Genomic DNA, 18075 nt, shown 5'->3' on the forward strand with positions numbered 1-18075 from the left:
TCAATCCTACTGTATTACTCTATGACTCTACTGAATGGTCCTCCCATATACTAGGGTTAGTTCCAATCTATTAACCTCTCTCAGTGCAGACCTTGCTCTTCTTTATCTGTATTTTCTCTGTAATTGTAATACTATAAATACTGTAACACCATATTCTGCACTCTGGTATTTTTCCATTTGTGTTAGCACTCAAATAAACATTTCACTGAACCTCAGTACACGTGACAATAATAAACCAATACCAATATCAATAGGACACTCCAGGACCAAGGTATTAACACAGTCCATTAGATGAGGTTCAGGCATCACTCTTGGCTTTGCTAAGCCTTACCACTCATAACCTACAGTAAGTGTAGTGGATCTGTGACATTAGCGTTGGCTTCTAGACCAGGTATGTATAGGCAGGCAGGGACTGTGGCCGGGATGAGCCAGGTAAAACATTTCTACCTACTGATCGTTCCCTATCAATAACCGTGCGTGCCTTCTCCCCATATCCCTCGACTCCACTAGAGCTCTATCTAACTCTCTCTTAAACCCATCCAGTGATTTGGCCTCCACTGCCTTCTGTGGCAGTGAATTCCATAAATTCACAACTCTCTGGGTGAAAACATTTTTTTCTCACCTCTTAAATGACCTCCCCTTTATTCTAAGACTGTGGCCCCTGGTTCTGGGCTCGCCCAACATTGGGAACATTTTTCCTGCATCTAGCTTGACCAGTCCTTTTACAATTTTATATGTTTCTATAAGATATCACCTACTCCTTCTAAACTCCAGTGAATACAAGCCTAGTCTTTTCAATCTTTCCTCATATGACAGTCCCGTCATCCCAGGGATCAATTTCGTGAACCTACGCTGCACTGCTTCAATTGCTGGATGCCATCTGCTGTCTTGACTGTAAAACCTTCAACCATGAAAGAAGAGGCTCTAGACTCAGAGGAGGATGCCTCCTGACAAATACTGATCATCACATTACAAATAACGTTCAGGCCTTCCCTCTGGAGCCAAATTACTGTCAGAGCACTCTGCTCCAAACCCTCATCCCGAATCAAACACCCATGAAAATGACAGTGAGGGAGATTGTTTTGGCAACAGCAATTTCATCCTGAACCACTGGCATTTAGTTGACCACCAAGTTCAGGAATAGACATATGCATATCTGATGATGGATATGCCGAAAATGTTGGCAGCTGGTTCCTGCTGGTGAATCCACCTCTACTAAGTGCTGAGATGGAAACATGCATTTGCTCATTGATCCTGCACCAGTTTGGATTAGTTCTCACATTTCAATGGAGACAACATGGCTGTGAGGAAGAGACATAACAAAGGGTAAGTCACACGATTTTACAAGTATTTATGTTTTTAGTGAGTATTTGTAAGGAGAACAAAAAAACATTTCAGATCAATGACCTTTCAAAATAAGTTTTTTCACCATTCTTTGGGGAGTAAAAGGTTACAGGGAGAGGTGGGGAATACGCAGTTGAGATTGTCAGCCAGATCAGCCATAAAATTATCGAATGGTGGAGCAGACTCGAGGACTCCTGATGTTTGTTTTTCAGACATTCTTTCTTTTATTTTGTGATTTTATGAAACCTGGGTGTGCCATGAGTAAATAGAAATCAATTTTCAGCGCATGGCACTTCAATTGACATAATTTAGTAAAGTTTTATATCAGAAGAAATAAGTTAGGAGGAAAAAATATCCCACCAAACAAAATGGGCTGCCGAATTTGCCGATGTGTTATAAATGCGCAAAATTATTCTAGTCTGGTTTAAGCTGATTTTCAACAACGTGTCTCCTTGTTGACAGGTTGTTTCGATGAATTTCTAACCCAAGGTCACATAGCAAGTGAGCAATAAATAAAGACAGCCAAATGTGAATGACGTCTAACAGTTTAAGGGTTATTGTTCCAATTAAATTTAGTTATTTAAGGAATCTTCCAGACTTTTTGTCCTTCACTTTCCATCAAATGGACAATCTGCATGTCAACAGCAACTTAATGCAAACTACTATTTACAAATCTGTTCAGATTTCTGGAACATTCTGCACAGACCATGATTACAACTTTTTATGAAGGAATAAATCCAGCTGATGTATTTCTTTTAAAATATATTAGTGATTGGTTTCTCAAGAAATCCTTGAGAATGTCAGGTATTACAAATTGTTTTAATGTTTATTTCTGCCATAATCTCTGGTAGATGCTATTCTTTAGTTTCCAGACTCTTAAAAAAGTCTGCAGGCCATAATTAATATTTTGAAAGAGATTAATTGGAAGTGGGGAAAAGCCATGGAAACACAGTATTACCATGACAACAACTGATGTGGGGTAGATAAGCCTGAGGTGAGGCTCAGAGCAGTAGAGCAGCCAGATTCCCCTTCTCCGAAGACAGCTGTCAGCTCTCTGTTGGTGAGAAGTTCTATATTGCTGAATCTTTGTGGGATTTTTGTTGTACTTACTTTGCAGCTAGAACATGAAAACTACTGCACTGATCTTATAAAACAAAAAAGAAACCTAGATATCAACAATGGGGTAAATATGCTAACATTTTCAGTAAAGGTGTGGATACAATAGTATGGACATGGATTTTAAAAGGTCAATTTTGCAGTACTATGTGTGTAGGAGGATTTAAAATTCATTGTTTATCAAAAATCCTAGTATAAGAGGAATGGATTGTAAGCAAGGTTTGTGCTGTGAACCAACAATGCCTTCTGAGGGGCCATGAAAACTTGTTTCAATTATGCTATTGTTTTATTCTGTAACAAAAAGTTCTGTTTGATGCTGTCAGAGGAAACTGAACTTAATTTTTTTCACATTTGGCTATCTTTATTAGTTGCTCACACGGCTTGTGTGTGTCCACAGATTTTTCTTTAAAAATGCAAACTTTAGAGTTGAAAAAATTGCTTCTGTTTGCGATCTATTCGTTTTTCTGGCACACAACATATTTCCCTGTAAGATTTGAATGGACCCCTTGTATTATGGGACAATTGAAGGAGATATGTGCCAGCACAATATTTAGTATTTACATATTATTCTAGGTGTTGACATTTATATAACAGATTCAGATTTTGTGTTTTACAATTTTGGATAAACCTATTACATTTGTGCAAAAGTTGCTGAATCATTGCTTTTGGAAGTGTGTGAAGGGAACTGAACTAGATTGTGATTAACACAGTCCGACTGAGCTAAAACTAATGAGGTAAGAAGGGTCTCGACCCGAAACGTCTCCTATTTCCTTCGCTCCATAGATGCTGCCTCACCCGCTGAGTTTCTCCAGCATTTTTGTCTACCTTTGAGCTAAAACGAATTGTTCCTTTAGTTTTGGAAACTTACAAAATATGTACTCTGGTGTTTGCTATTTCACGATGCTGTGCAGTTTTATTACAAGGATTAGTGGGGGCTGTTTACGGACACAATCTGCTAATTGGGAAAGCAGCAGGGAATCATGATCAGTAGGATTTAGGCGTAGCTGACGATCTGCTGAGCTCTGGGCAATTGATGAACTGTAGAGATAGAGTGGGAGGAGTAAATATGTGATTGGACATGGTGGATTACGGCTAAAGATGGATGAGACACTTTTAGAAAAAGGTTAGTGAGTATCAAGATCTGATATTAAGGTTCTTCAGTACTTGTGCAAACTGGTGTTTAGCAGTACGACCTCTAGAAGGACTCGTGCTCTGTTGGAAAACTCATAGTGATTTACAGAGCTAGCAGGGGCCTGTTCACTTATTATTCCTGTACTTGCTGAACTGAATCGGGTCCACGTTGAGTAATGCTTTGTTAATGGACATCTATGAATTGGGAGTAACTGCAGAACCTGCAACCTCTCGAGCCTGCTTTGCCAAATTGTAAGAAGGAACTGCAGATGCTGGTTTAAACCGAAGATAGACACAAAAAAGCTGGAATAACTCAGCGGGACAGGCAGCATCTCTGGAGAGAAGGAATGGGTGACGTTTCGGATCGAGACCCTTCTTCAGACTGGTTAGGGATAAGGGATACGAGAGATATAATGGTGATGTGGAGAGATAAAGAACAATGAATTAAAGATATGCAAAAAAGTATTGATAATAAAGGAAGCAGCCATTATAAGTTGTTTGTAGGGTGAAAATGGGAAGCTAGTGTGACTTGGGTGGGGGAGGGATAGAGAGAGAGAGGGAATGCTGGGGCCACCTGAAGTGAGAGAAATCAATATTCATACCACTGGGCTGCAAGCTGCCCAAGCAAAATATGAGCTGCTGTTCCTCCTATTTGTATGTAGCTTCACTCTGACAATGGAGGAGAACAAGGACAGTAAGGTCTGTGTAGGAATGGAAAGGAGAATTAAAGTGCCCAGCAACCGGGAGATCAGGTTGGTTCACGCAGGCTGAGTGAAGGTGTTCCGCGAAACGATGCCCACATCTTGAACAACGGAAACAGTAGATGAGGTTGGAGGAGGTGCAAGTGAACCTCTGCCTAATCTGAAAGGACTGTCAGGGTCTCTGGACATAGTCAAGGGAGGAGGTATAGAGACAGGTGTTGCATCTTTTGCGGAATCGGGGGAAGGTACCTGGGGGGGGGGTGGTTTGGGGGGGAAGGGATGAGTTAACCAGGGAGTTGCGGAGGGAACGGTCTCTCTCTTAATCCCTCCCCCACCCCAGGCGCACTAGCTTCTCATTTTCGCCCTACAAACAACTTACTGGCCTGTTTCCTTTATCATTGTTACTTTTTGCTTATCTTTCATTCATTGTTCTTTATCTCTCCACATCACCGTCTATATCTCTTGTTTCCCTTATCCCTAACCAGTCTGAAGATGGGTCGCGCCCCGAAACGTCACCTATTCCTTCTCTACAGAGATGTTGCCCGTCCCGCTGAGTTACTCCAGTTTTTTGTGTCTATCTTGCCATTTTGTAAACTGTCTAATCATTACCTCCACTCTGCATTCCATTCTACCCATATTTGCCGCTTGCTTATCTACTTTTATCAACTTTTATTTATTCATTTGATCTACTTCTGCCTTAAACGTATTTGGCTGTACTTTGGGGAAATGAGTTCCAAAGACCCATAACTCACTGAGGGAAAGTATTTTGCTTCATTTATGTCTTAGATGGGTGAATCTTGTTTTTAAGCTTCAGGATATTCTCACAAGAAGAAACATCCTCTTCACATTCACAGTGTCACGACCTCTCAGAATCTTAGATGTATCAATCAAATCCCACTCATTCTTTTCAGCTTGAGAAGATAAAAGGCTAGTCTATCCAACCTTCTCATGAGACAATCTGCACATTTTAGGAATGGATCTAGGAAACCTTCTCTGAACTGTCTCTTGTGCATTAATATTCTCCCTTAATATATGCGGAAAGATCCTGTACATAGTATGCCAGATGCCTTATATAATTGAAGCAGAGCTTTTCCTACTTTTCTACTTAACTTAATTTAAAGAACAGCGCAGGCACACGCACAAATGAGTTTCACTGACAACCTGAGATTGTGTGAAATATCTTGTGAATTGTTCATATCCTACACAAAGAGGACAATAATCAAGCTATCGCAAGATGGTGCATGGACATAAATACTCCACTGACCAGGTACCATTTACCTTCTATTTGGAACATTGAACATCACAGACACAGGCCCTTCAGCTCACAGTGGTTATGCCAAACACAATGCCAATTTAAACTAATCTCCTCAGCCTGCACGCGATCCATATCCCTCCATTCACTGCATTTCCATGTGCCTATCTAAAAGACCTAAGTACCGGTGGTAAAGGAAACATAAAAACATAGAAACATAGAAAATAGGTGCAGGAGTAGGCCATTCGGCCCTTCGAGCCTGCACCGCCATTCAATATGGTCATGGCTGATCATCCAACTCAGTATCCTGTACCTGCCTTCTCTCCATACCGCCTGATCCCTTTAGCCACATCTAACTCCCTCTTAAATATAGCCAATGAACTGGCCTCAACTACCTTCTGTGGCAGAGAATTCCAGAGATTCTCTGTGTGAAAAATGTTTTCCTCATCTCGGTCCTAAAAGACCTACCTTATCCTTAAACTTCCCAACATCGGGAAGAATCTTCCTGCATCTAGCCTGTCCAACCCCTTAAGAATTTTGTAAGTTTCTATAAGATCCCCCCTCAATCTTCTAAATTCTAGCGAGTACAAGCCGAGAAACATGTTGTAACAAGATTTATTTTGTACATGGTCAATTATTTTTTTTGGGTGCCAGTCAATGCTGAGAATCCTCAGCAACTGAATGCTGCATGCAGTGAGGGATTGAAAGTATGCAATTTTAAAGTGGATTGTACACTTTATGAAATTTGTAGCTGCACAGAAAGGTAAAGCTCACGTTTAATGAAGCGGTGCGGGAGCTATAGTTCTTCAATATACAGACATTTGAGAAAGCTATAAATTCAGGATGCACAATCAGAAAATTGAAATAGTGAGTGGTTGAGCTGAAAGTCCTATCATGGTATTTCCAACTTTGAAGAGTCATACACTGAGAGATTTGATCAATTGTGATTTGTAGAATTAAAGGACATTCTAAGCTATTAGGAAACACAGAGCCTCATGTTGGTTTATAGGATTATGATTTCCACAGAGATAAAAGCCAGAAATTTCAGGAACGTCCATTTGTAAAAGTGACCGTTCCATTGGAGCATAGTGCAATAAATGCCATTTTCCTTTAGAGGCAAAATGCTGCATAAGCCTGAAAAAGGGGACATTTAGAAGCAGCTTGAAAATCTAAATACAAGACAATAGATAATGACACTGTGTTCAAAAGGGAACTGCAGATAATGACACTGTTTCTAATCAGCACTAGCTCAGAGAGAGACAGTTCTCTCAAGAACTTACAAAAGGATTTCACACACCATCACCATTGGAGACAGATGACACCTAATTTACGTTGTATACTGTCAATACAATAAGCAACCATAGAGTGAGGAAATAAATTGTAAGTGATGCAGATTGACACTGCAGACCGTTTCATTAGAACACAGAGCATAGTGAAGTACAGCACAGCAACAGGCACTTTGCCCCACGATATCTGTGCCAAAGATGATGCCAACATAAATTAATCTCATCGACCTGCACATGAGCCACAACCCTCCATTGCCTGCAAATTCATCTTAAACATATCTGCCTCCACTACCACCCTTGGCATCACTTTCCGGGCGCTGTTTATTCTCTTGGTTAAAAACATACCCTGTATATCTCCTTTAAACTTTGCCCCTTTCAACTTAAAACTATGCCGTCCATTTGTCATACGCAGCATGGGAAAAATGTTCTGACTGTCTGGCCAATCTATGCCTCTCATAATATTATATACTTCTATTAGGTCTCCCTTCATCTTTCAGCACTCCAGAGAAAACAATCAAATTTGTCTAACCAATACCCTCTAATCCAGGCAGTACTCTGGTAGGCGTCTTCTGCACCCTATCCAAAGCCTCCACATCCTTCCTGTAATGGAGTAAGCAGAACTGCATGCAATAACCAATGTACTAAAAAGTGGCATCATGACTTCCTGAATCTTATCATTAATGCCCCCGATCTTGCTCAGCTGGGCAAGTGGGCAGAGTGATAGCTAATGGATTTTAATGCAGATAATTGCAAGGTGGTGCATTTTAGGAAGTCAGACTAGAGCAGGATTTTCACAGTGAATGGCAGGATCCTAGGGAGTGTTATAGAACAGAAGGATCTAGGAGTACAGGTGCATGAAAGTGGCATCATAGACAGGTAGGGTGGTCAAGATAGGTAGGGTGCTTTCGGTAATTGGCCTTCATCAGTCAGGGTATTGAGCATAGAAGTTAGAATGGTATGTTATGAATGTACAACATGTCGGTGAGGTTGCATTTGGAGTATTTTGTTCAGTTTCGGCCACCCTGCAATTGGAAGGATGTTGTTAAGCTGTAAAGAGTGCAGAGAAGATTTACGAGGATTTTCCAGAACTCGAGGGCCTGTGCTGCAGGAAGAGTTTGGGCAGGCTAGGACTCTATTCCTTGAACCACATGAGACAGAGGGGTAATCTTATAGAGGTGTATAGATCATGAGAGGAATAGACAGGGTGAATGCACAGAGTCTGAGTCAAGAATCAGAAGACATAGATTTTAAGTGAGAGGGGAAAATTTTAATTGGAACCCCAGGGGCAACATTTTCACAGAGACGGCGGTGGGTTTATGGAATGAGCTGTCAGAGGGGGTAGTTGGGGCAGGTACTATAACAATCTTTAAAAAACATTTGGATATGTACAAGAATAGTAAATGTTTATGTGGGAAACATGAGATGAACAGGATATTTAATTGAGATGTACAAGGTTGTTTAAAAACTTAGAAAAAGAAAAGTTATTACCTGATGGAGCAATGACAGAATTGGCAAAAGGCACAGGAAGGATTAAAAATTCAAAAAGGATTTTCAATCATTTTTTAAGCAGCGAGTAATAATAACAAGGAATCTGCTGCCTTTGGACGTGGTGGAAGCAGAGATGATGAACAGGCATTTTAATTAGACTCTCAGTATAATACACGCTCTTCACCTCACCATGTGAAGCTGACCATTAAATAAACATCTGTACCATTGGTCTATCCCTTGGTGATTTAAGTGCTCATCTAGATACCTCTTAAATGTTAGAATCCAACAAACCTCAGAATTTAAAAAAAATCAGATCCCCTCTAAATTTCATAGCACCTGCTTGAAATCCATACCTTTAGATTTTGATATTTACCTTATCTCTGGCCCTTGTTATTTTGTATATCTGTATCAGATCCCTCCTCATCCGCCTTAACTTTAAGGAATAAAAACCCTACTTAACCAGTCTCCCTTTATAACAGAAATGCTCCATTCCAGGCACATACTAGTGGAGGTTCTCCCCCCTCTCTAGTTCAATTATATCCTTCCGATGGTGTAAAAACTAGGATTGTACAGATTACTGCAGCTGTGAACAAATCAATGTTTTATAAAATTGTACCACAATCCACCTGTTCTCTGTATTAATGTCCTGGCTAATGTAGACATTCTGTATGCCTTCTTCACCACTTTAACCTTTTGCATGTGTAAACAAAAGTCCCACTGTTCCACAATACAGCCTCTGACCTTTACATTCATTGTGTGTGTCTTATATACATCCCTTGCACTTAACAGGAATAAAATCCATCAGCATTGATTTGTCCATTTTACAACTGATCAATATCCTCCTGCAGCCAAAGATAATGCTCCTTACAATCAACAACACCACCATCTACAAATTTAATAATCATACCTCGTACATTCTTATCCAGATCACTAACGTACATAACCAACGGCGGGATCTCAACACCATTCCTTGTGGTACACTACAGGGCACAGGTTTCTAATCACAAATATAAACAACTACTATCATCTTTTATCTACTGTTACCAAGTCAATTTTGGATCCTAGCTTTCCAATTTGCATCGGATCAAAACATTTTCAACAACAATGTCCTCTTCGAAGTGATTTCAGATGAGAAGCATTTGTTCACCCAGTCCTCACCCAGCCCTTTGGCTCCACACACAAACAGTCCCCTTGGTTCATAATGGGTGCTGTTCTTTCTGTGGTGAGCTACTAACAATAATATATTAAAAGCTAGACTAAGTGGGACCCGTTGGGTCCCATGTTCACACGGGAGGGCTGGTCCCCCAACGCAATATTCCACCTCTCCACCAATTCCAATATTGGTAGCCAGTGGGGGGGGGGAGGGGGGGAGGCTTTCCGGAGTGCTAGTATGGGTATTATTGGCTGATGGGATTGGTTTCCAGAGGGCTAGTATGGACATTGCGGGCCAAATGGATTCTTGGGGTGACAGCTCAGTCACTCAAGTCTGGTGGGCGAGCAGTTGACTCACGTCTATTCCTTGAAATTCCATTTCAAGCAGGGTGCAAGGCCACCAAATTCAATTCCAGTTTCATACCACTTCAAGCAGGGTGCAAGGCCACCAAATTCAGGTGCAGTTACTACCACTTCAAGCAGGGTGCAAGTCCATTGAATTCATGTGCAGTTTCCGACCACTTCAAGCAGGGTGCAAGGCCACCAAATTCAAGTGCAATTTCATACCACTTCAAGCAGGGTGCAGGGCCACAAAACTCAAGTGCAGTTTCCTACCACTTCAAGCAGGGTGCAGGGCCACCAAACTCAAGTGCAGTTTCCTACCACTTCAAGCAGGGTGCAGGGCCACCAAACTCAAGTGCAGTTTCATGCCACTTCAAGCAGGGTGCAAGGCCACCAAATGCAAGTGCATTTTTATACCACTTCAAGCAGGATGCAAGACAACCAAATTGAAGTGCAGTTTCATACCATTTCAAGCAGGGTGCAAGGCCACCAAATTCAAGTGCAGTTTTATACCATTTCATGCTGGGTGCAAGGCCACCAAATTCAAATGCAGTTTCATACCATTTCATGCAGGGTGCAAGGCCACCACATTCAAATGCAGTTTCATACCATTTCAAGCAGGGTGAAACCACCATAAAACCACCATAAAACCACACAAAACACCACATAAACACCACACTCACAGTTCAGTAGACATTCAGTGTGTTCAGTTGATTCACAACTCAGACAGAGTCATGACCTCTCCCTCCCCCATCTTGCAGAGACTGAGCAACACCCACACTTCTGGGTTTTTAATCCCTCCCCCTCCCACCGGAAAGGGCAGTGGCCTTCATGGCGTGATTCACAACCTTTTTTTAAACACCAATAACACTTTTATTTTTCATTGTTGGGAAGAATCCTCTGCACCTGATGAGCGGAGGAGGACTGAGTAAGATGGCCAAAATCGCAGCCGTAAGTGGTAGCATTTTATCTAAAATCAATATACAGTGCAAACAGGAAGTTGTCAAGTTACCACCACCAACAACCATTTGCAGTGCAGCATTTCAAAGTAGTTACCACCACCAACAACCATTTGCAGTGCAGCATTTCAAAGCAGTTACCACCATCAACAACTATTTGCAGTGCAGCATTTCAAAGCAACCACATTTTCATTTTCAAACCACATTAAGGGCACTCACAGTTGAGTGAACAAGTGTTCAGTGTTATTCACAGCTCAGAGAGACGTGACCCTCTCGCTTCCTCCATCTTGCAGAGACTGAGTGAGGCACAACACTTCCGGGTTTTATAGTCCATCCCCCATCCCACCAGCAGGGGCAGCAGAGAGCATGTCAACATTTTTTAACATTAATAACTCTTTTATTTTTCATTGATGGGAAAAATCCTCTTGTCCTGCGCAGCGGAAGGGGACTCTGAGTAAGATGGCCAAAAATCACAGCCATAAGTGGCAGCGTTGTTTCAAAAACCATGAAACAGAAAAAAAGGAAGTGGTCAAGATCTTACTTTTAGTAATATAGAGATTAAAGGAAAAGGATAACCAGACAGATAAGAAAGCCCCACAGGAATCAAAGTGGTCATCACTGTGTGGAGCCACAGGAGATGCACAATGTACTCAATGAGTATTCGTTTTACCGTAGGATAGACATGAAGATCGGGGAGCTTGGGGCAGTCAATGGAAGTATCTTGAGGGTCGTCAGCATTATGGTCGAGGAGGTGCTGAACGTCCCAATGTATATGAAGTTGGACAAATCTCCCGGGCCTGATCAGGTATATCCGAGGACTCAGTGGAAAGCTAGATAAGAAATTATGGGTGTCCTGGCTAAGATATATGAGTGATCGTGAAATACGGGTGAGGTGCAAAAAGACTGGATGTTGGCAAATGTTATGCCTCTACTTAAGAAGGGCTAGACGGAAAAGCCGGGAACAATGGGCCAGTGAGTCTAGCATCTGTGGTCAGAAAGTCACAAGAGAGTTATCGGAGGGATAGGATATACATGCATTTAGATACAAGGGCTGATTAGGGTTGGTCAGCACTGTTTTGTACGTGGGAAATTGTATCTCACAAATCTGTTTGTGCTTTTTGAAGATAGGGTCGTCTACTTGTGGGTCTGCAGATGTCTGTAGAGGCCGATCTGCGATCCACACACCTTGGTGCATCGTGGGCAGTGGAGACTGGTGGTGGTTGGTAGTCATCGAGCCCCCTTCTCTCTCTCCTTATGGTGCTGTCGCTTTGTCTCTGCGACATGGCGTAGTTCCATTTCGTGAAGTGCAGCTCCTTGCATCTAGCATGAACTTGATGAACTGAATGGCCTCCTCGTGCGTCATATAATGTAATTATTCTACATGGGCAAAAATTTGAAAAGTGTGAAAACAACAACACAGCAAAACTTGAGGACTTTAGCTAACTAAATCTTGACGGGTATAGCACCAGTGGAAAAATAGTAGGAGAAGAATTCATACAATGCATTCAAGAGAAATCTTAATCAGCATGTAGTAAGCCCAACAAGAGAGAGGATGAACATAAACCTAGCTCTCAGGAAAAGAATCTGGCCAAATCGAATAGGTGGCATTGGGAGAATACATGGGTTCAGTGATCACAATTTAGTTTAGATCTAATATAGTTATGAAAGGTGACCAAAGTAAATGAGGAGTATAAATTCTAAATTGGAGCAAGGGCAATTTTACTGTATTGAGATATGACATGGCATAAATTGGCTGGAATCAGGTACCTGAAGATAAATTAGTGTCAGACTAATGCAAAACATTTATGGAGAACGTGGGGGTCCAGAACAATCATGTAACCATGCAAGGATAAAGGAAAATGTCTAATTCTGATGCCTGTTGATGCTAATGAGCATATAAGGAATGATGAAGCAAAAGTATGGTGCCAAGTGCTCAAAACTGCAAAACTGGAAGGACTATAAAAGATGCGAAGATGAATTTAATAAGGGATGTTAGAAAGGCAAGATGGATGAAAGAAAATATATTTCCAGATAAAATCAAGGAAAACCCAAATGTTCGATAAATTGTGAGGGAAAAAAGTAGGAACTATTAGAGACCAAATGCTAGCTTGACTGTGGAGGCAGAGACATATGCAAAATGTGCATGGAGAATGTTGCCCAGGCACAAAAACCTGATTAGACTGGGTGAGGAGTGATGTGATGTGGGTGGGGCTGTTTTATTTGGAACAAGGAAGACTGTGGCAGGATACAATTAGGAGAAACCTAGGAAAGAGAACAGGAATAGCAGAAACGACAATAACTAGGGATGAAGATAAATGTAGGCTTTTGGGGGTGGAGATTCAGTTTCATACATGGTTTGACCTTCTGAAAGTCACCAAGTGTAAAAAGAGACAATTCCAGGCTAAGCCAGTCAGGTGCTCAACAGCTATGGCAGGGGTCACACACAATCATCTCCAACAAAGTGAAGCCAGGTAGTGTTAGTAGCAATGCCATATCACTTCCAGGTGAGTTCACTACCTTTAATTAACACCCTGAAAGGGAGAACAACACAACTCCTACATGATATTCCGACAGCCATGATGAATCTGATCTCAGTCTCTGAGGCTGACGTCAGAGTTTAACTTCAAGAGGGTCAATCCATGGAATGCATCTGGGCCAGGCTGCATAGTTGGTCAAGTGTTAAAGATCGGTATGAACCAATTGGCTGGAGTATTAAAGGACTTCTACCACATCTCACTTCTGTGCTCTAAGGTTCACACCCATTTCAAAATGGAATCATCGTATCATTGCCCAAGAAGAGCATGGTGACCTACATCACTGACAAATATCATTAGCATTTACATCCTCCAGTATGAAATGCTAGATGTTGCTTATGTCACAAATGAACTTCTGCCTCAGAAATGACATGGATGTGCTTCAATTTGGCTGTCGCCACTACAGATCAATAGCAGATGCTATCTCACTGGCTCTCCACTCTGCTCTGGACCATCTAGATAATGGGAACATACATATCAGGTTGCTATTTATCAGCTACAGTTTAGCATTCATCAGGTCATATGGTCAGAAGTGGTAGGAGTAGAATTAGGCCATTAGGACCCATTAAGTCTACTCCACAAATCAGTCCTTGCTGATCTATCTCTTCCTCCTAACCCCATTCTCCTGCCCTCCCCCATAACCCTTGACACCTGTACTAATCAAGAATCTATCTATCTCTGCTTCAAAAATATCCATTGACTTGGCCTCCACAGCCTTCTGTGGCACATTCAACTTGATCATTGTCTCCAAACTCATCACCAATCTCCAGGGTTTCTGCATCTCCCTTTGCAACTGGATCCTTGACTTTCTCAATGACAGACCTCAATCAGTGTGTATTGGTAATAACATGTCCTCTCTGACCATCAACGCTGGTGTACCTCGAGGCCTTGTGTTTACCCATGCTCTACTTTCTTTACACACATGACTGTATGGCTAAGTACATCTCCAATGCCATCTACAAAATTGCCAATGACACCACCGTTGTTGATTGAATCACGGATGATTATGAGTCAGCATACAATAGAGAGCTAGATCACCTGGATGAGTGGTGCAACAACAACCTTTCACTCAGAATCCACAAAACCATGGAACTAATCTTTGACTTCAGAAAGGGGAAGTCAAGATACCTTTTCCACCTTTTCATTGGTGGTGTGGCAGTCTTAAATTCTTGGGTGTTGAAATCTTGAAAGGCCCTGGGCCCGGCACACAGGTGTAAACACATATGAGACACACCATCATCTTTATTTTCTTGGAGGTTTAAAAAGATTTGACATGTTGCCAAATACACAAGCAAATTTCTCCAGAGGCACTGCAGAAAGTATCCTGACTAGTTGCATCAGGGGCTGCTATGGCAATTGCAATTACAGGAATGCAAGAGGCTGCAGGAAGTTGTGAGCTCAGCTATCACAGGCACAGCTTTCCCCACTTTTGAAACATCTACATAGGGCATTACCTCAAGAAGGCAGCATCTGTCATCAAAGATCCTCACTATCCAAAACATGCCCTTTTCTCCTTGCTACCATCCGGCAGGAGGCACAGAAGCCCAAAGTCCCATACCATCAGGTTCAGGAACAGCTACTTTCTACAACCTGTACAACAGACCTGTACAAGCCTAATGCTACCTCAGCAACAGAACATTACAGACTACTTCTTGCACTTCCATGGACTGGTTTTCTAATGTGTATTTTTGCCTTGTTTTTACATGCCATATTATTTGTTTCACTATTTTGCAGAACTTATATGTAATTGATATATGTTATGATTTTGTGTGTTTCCTGAGTCCATGTGCCTGGGATTCTGCTGCATATTTTTCAAATTACTTATTTGCTGTGAACTCGATTTAAATTGTGTCATTGTGGCAGGCTTGTGAACAATGTACTGCTGTTACGTTGTAAATTTCTGATTCTATTACATCTGGCCCAGGAATGTTTGGACATGTTAGACTGTGGACAACATCCCTGGGCAGGGGGACCGAGGCAACACGGTTCAGTGTAATGACAGAGCTGTAGGTCCATGTCTTACCTTGCCTTTGGAATTCAGTTCTTTTCTATGTATATATGCCAAGAATGCAAAGAAATTTAGTGGCAGCTGGTCTTTCCTGAAGCCAAATTGCGCATCGCCAAACAAGTTATTGTTTTAAGCACTGTTTGAAATTACTATTGACAGTCCATTCCATCACTTTGACCCAGATCAGGGGCGGATTGGTGCAGCGGTAGAGTTGCTGCCTTTCAATACCAGGGACCCAGACTTAGGATGCTGTCGAAATGGAGTATATAACAATAATGGCATGCTTGCCATTAGCCTTCTTCACCATCCTCTTCCTCCATCGCCTCTTTAAAGGAACTATGTACCTGTACCCCTAGGTTCCTTTGTTTTACAACTATCCACAGAGCCCTGCCATTCACCAATAATGTTCTGTTTTGGTGTCACTTCCTAAAATGCATTGCTTAACACCTGTCTGCATTAAATTCCATCTGCCATTCATTTGCCCACTTTCCAAATCGATCAAGATCCTGATGTGGATAAACATCACAACAACCTCCCATAGCAACCTCCCATAGCAACCTCCCATAGCAACCTCCCATGAATAACTTCCTTCACTGTCCACTATACCATTAAGCTTGATGTAATCTGCAAACTTACTAATCATGTCCCCCCACATTTGCATCCTAATCATTAATTAACATGGAAAACAACACTCATCATTGATCCCTGAGGTACACCACTAGCCACAGGCCTCCCATCTGAAAAACATCCCTTTAATACCTCAGTCTGAAGAAGGGTCTTGATCTAAAACGTCACCCCTTTCTTCTCTCCAGAGACGCTGCCTGTCCCTTTGAGTTATTCCAGCATTTCGTGTCTATCCTCTAATACTGCCTCTGACCAGGCCCAGCCAATTTTATATCCATATAGACACAAAGTGCTAGAGTTAGTGGCTGTGCTGTAGTTGCTTTCCAATTAGGTTCCATGGTCCTGCTCTTAATCCATAGCTTTTCAAGTGTTCAACTTGGTACATTTTAAATATGATGTAAGTTTCTGCCTCCACCACTCTTCAGACAATGGCATGCATTACCGTAATTCTTGAGACTTTCACTAAACTACCCATTGCTTCTCACATTTAAGACATAAATTAATAAATTGTCATTATTTTTTTGAAAACTGGGTTGAATTTTTCATTTGACTTTCTGTTTTTTACTCTTTTCTATTGCAGATTTAAAACAAGAATCTAAAACACCATGGCAACAGAGTACGTGTGGTCACCTGAAGCACAAGATGACATGCCTGACAGCAGCAATCAGCTATGCAAGCACTTAGGTAATTAATCTGGTGTGATGTCCACAAAGGCAGTTCATCACACCAATGAAAAAAGATTTGATCATTCGAGCTGAAAGAGTGCAAGATGTTCCTTTGAAACATGAGTGGAGTTTGCTGCAGGGTATGAAATTGGCAAACTAGCCAGATGGAGACACAGATGGAAGGCGCATCTCTTCAAATACTCAAAGTACAAATTTGATTCACAGTCCATGTACTACAATCGTCAATATGTTTGGCACAAAATATAGGTTATTTGTTTTGCAATAGATAATATGCATTTGCTAAATAGGCAAAACAGAAAGGGCAATCTATTTGTCAATGTATTTAGATTGGTTGTTAATACATACAAGAAGAAAGTTTACATAAATGCAATAAAACTGATGGCAGATGACAATGTTCTCATAACTTGCTGTACCCAATAATACCTTTTCCCAAACCTGTAGCTGAAACTCCTCATTCCTGAAAGCATTCTTGTAAAGTGACATCCTCTCAAGTGGCATCATATTCTTCCTAAGAATTTGATGTGCTATTCTAGTTGTGACCTCATCACGGTAATTTTCCCCCTGTTGTACTCTACATCTGTTTATGAAACCCAAATTTTTCATATCGCATTCAAAAATCTATAAGAGTGATCTCCTAAGCTGCTGCGCAGAACTGGCTTTTTGCCTCTCCTTGCTTTGTTTGCAAAACAAATTACTTTTGCATATCACTTTACTCAATTTCATCAGTCACTTGGTGCCCATTTTCTGCGTCTACCTATATCCCATTCCAGTTGATTGACTTTCTCAGTTATTAACTATATCTCCACTGGAAAAACTGAAAGTAAAGTATATTATATTTGGACATGAAAGGGGAAGGGAATTTACAAAAAACAGTAGAAGAATTTCATATTCCAATTTAAATATCAGTATTGTCAACGGGTATCAGTACATACACACTTAAACCAAGTTAAACCCCAGCTATTTGAACTGATTGTGTTTATTGTGATTTTTAGTATAAAAGGACCAGTTGGCTGCCCATCCCAAAATTCAGCCGGTCTACTTTCTGTCTTCGTGATGGGAATGGTATCTGCCATCATACCATGGAGACAAGAGTCTTTGGTTGCATTGCTTCATGAAGTACAGATTTTGATTCCTGGTCCAGTGTAGGGATGTATTTTCCAAGGAAGGACGTTTTCATTGTTGTCACTCACTGTGTCTTGTGATAACCTAGTGACATTCTAGTGACAATGAGACCAGTGGCATTAAGTGTTGCTGCGCATCAAGAAGAAGAAAGGGAGTAAGAGAAACAGTGAAGTCTCTCTCTGGTCAAGCTATAAGGACTGAATTAATTACACTGTACTTTCAATGAGGAGTCTTGGCATTATCAACAAGGCAAAATGAATCAGGCAATCAAGAGCTGATTGACTTTCAGCTGATTGACTTTCAGACCCATGCTGAAAGTCAATCAGCTCT

The 18075-nt window shown here is 41.3% G+C and overlaps 1 protein-coding gene across 5 annotated transcripts in view; it reads left to right on the plus strand.

The window, feature by feature from the left end:
• The first annotated feature begins 1212 nt into the window (after positions 1–1212).
• ppp1r17 (protein phosphatase 1 regulatory subunit 17) overlaps positions 1213–18075 on the plus strand; it is a 527342-nt gene continuing 510479 nt past the window's right edge. Inside the window, exons 1-2 of one of the 5 annotated variants that reach the window (XM_033020267.1) lie at positions 1213–1326; positions 16518–16621. In XM_033020267.1, the coding sequence (XP_032876158.1) occupies positions 16543–16621 (79 nt within the window). In that variant the 5' untranslated portion in view covers positions 1213–1326; positions 16518–16542. Of the gene's footprint in view, positions 1327–2310; positions 2528–3060; positions 3195–3468; positions 3584–16517; positions 16622–18075 lie in introns of those variants that run through there. The other 4 variants (XM_033020264.1, XM_033020268.1, XM_033020265.1 and 1 more) reach the window with 4 other exon arrangements.

This window comes from Amblyraja radiata, chromosome 4 (genome assembly GCF_010909765.2).
Source record: "Amblyraja radiata isolate CabotCenter1 chromosome 4, sAmbRad1.1.pri, whole genome shotgun sequence".
Classification (NCBI taxonomy): domain Eukaryota; kingdom Metazoa; phylum Chordata; class Chondrichthyes; order Rajiformes; family Rajidae; genus Amblyraja; species Amblyraja radiata.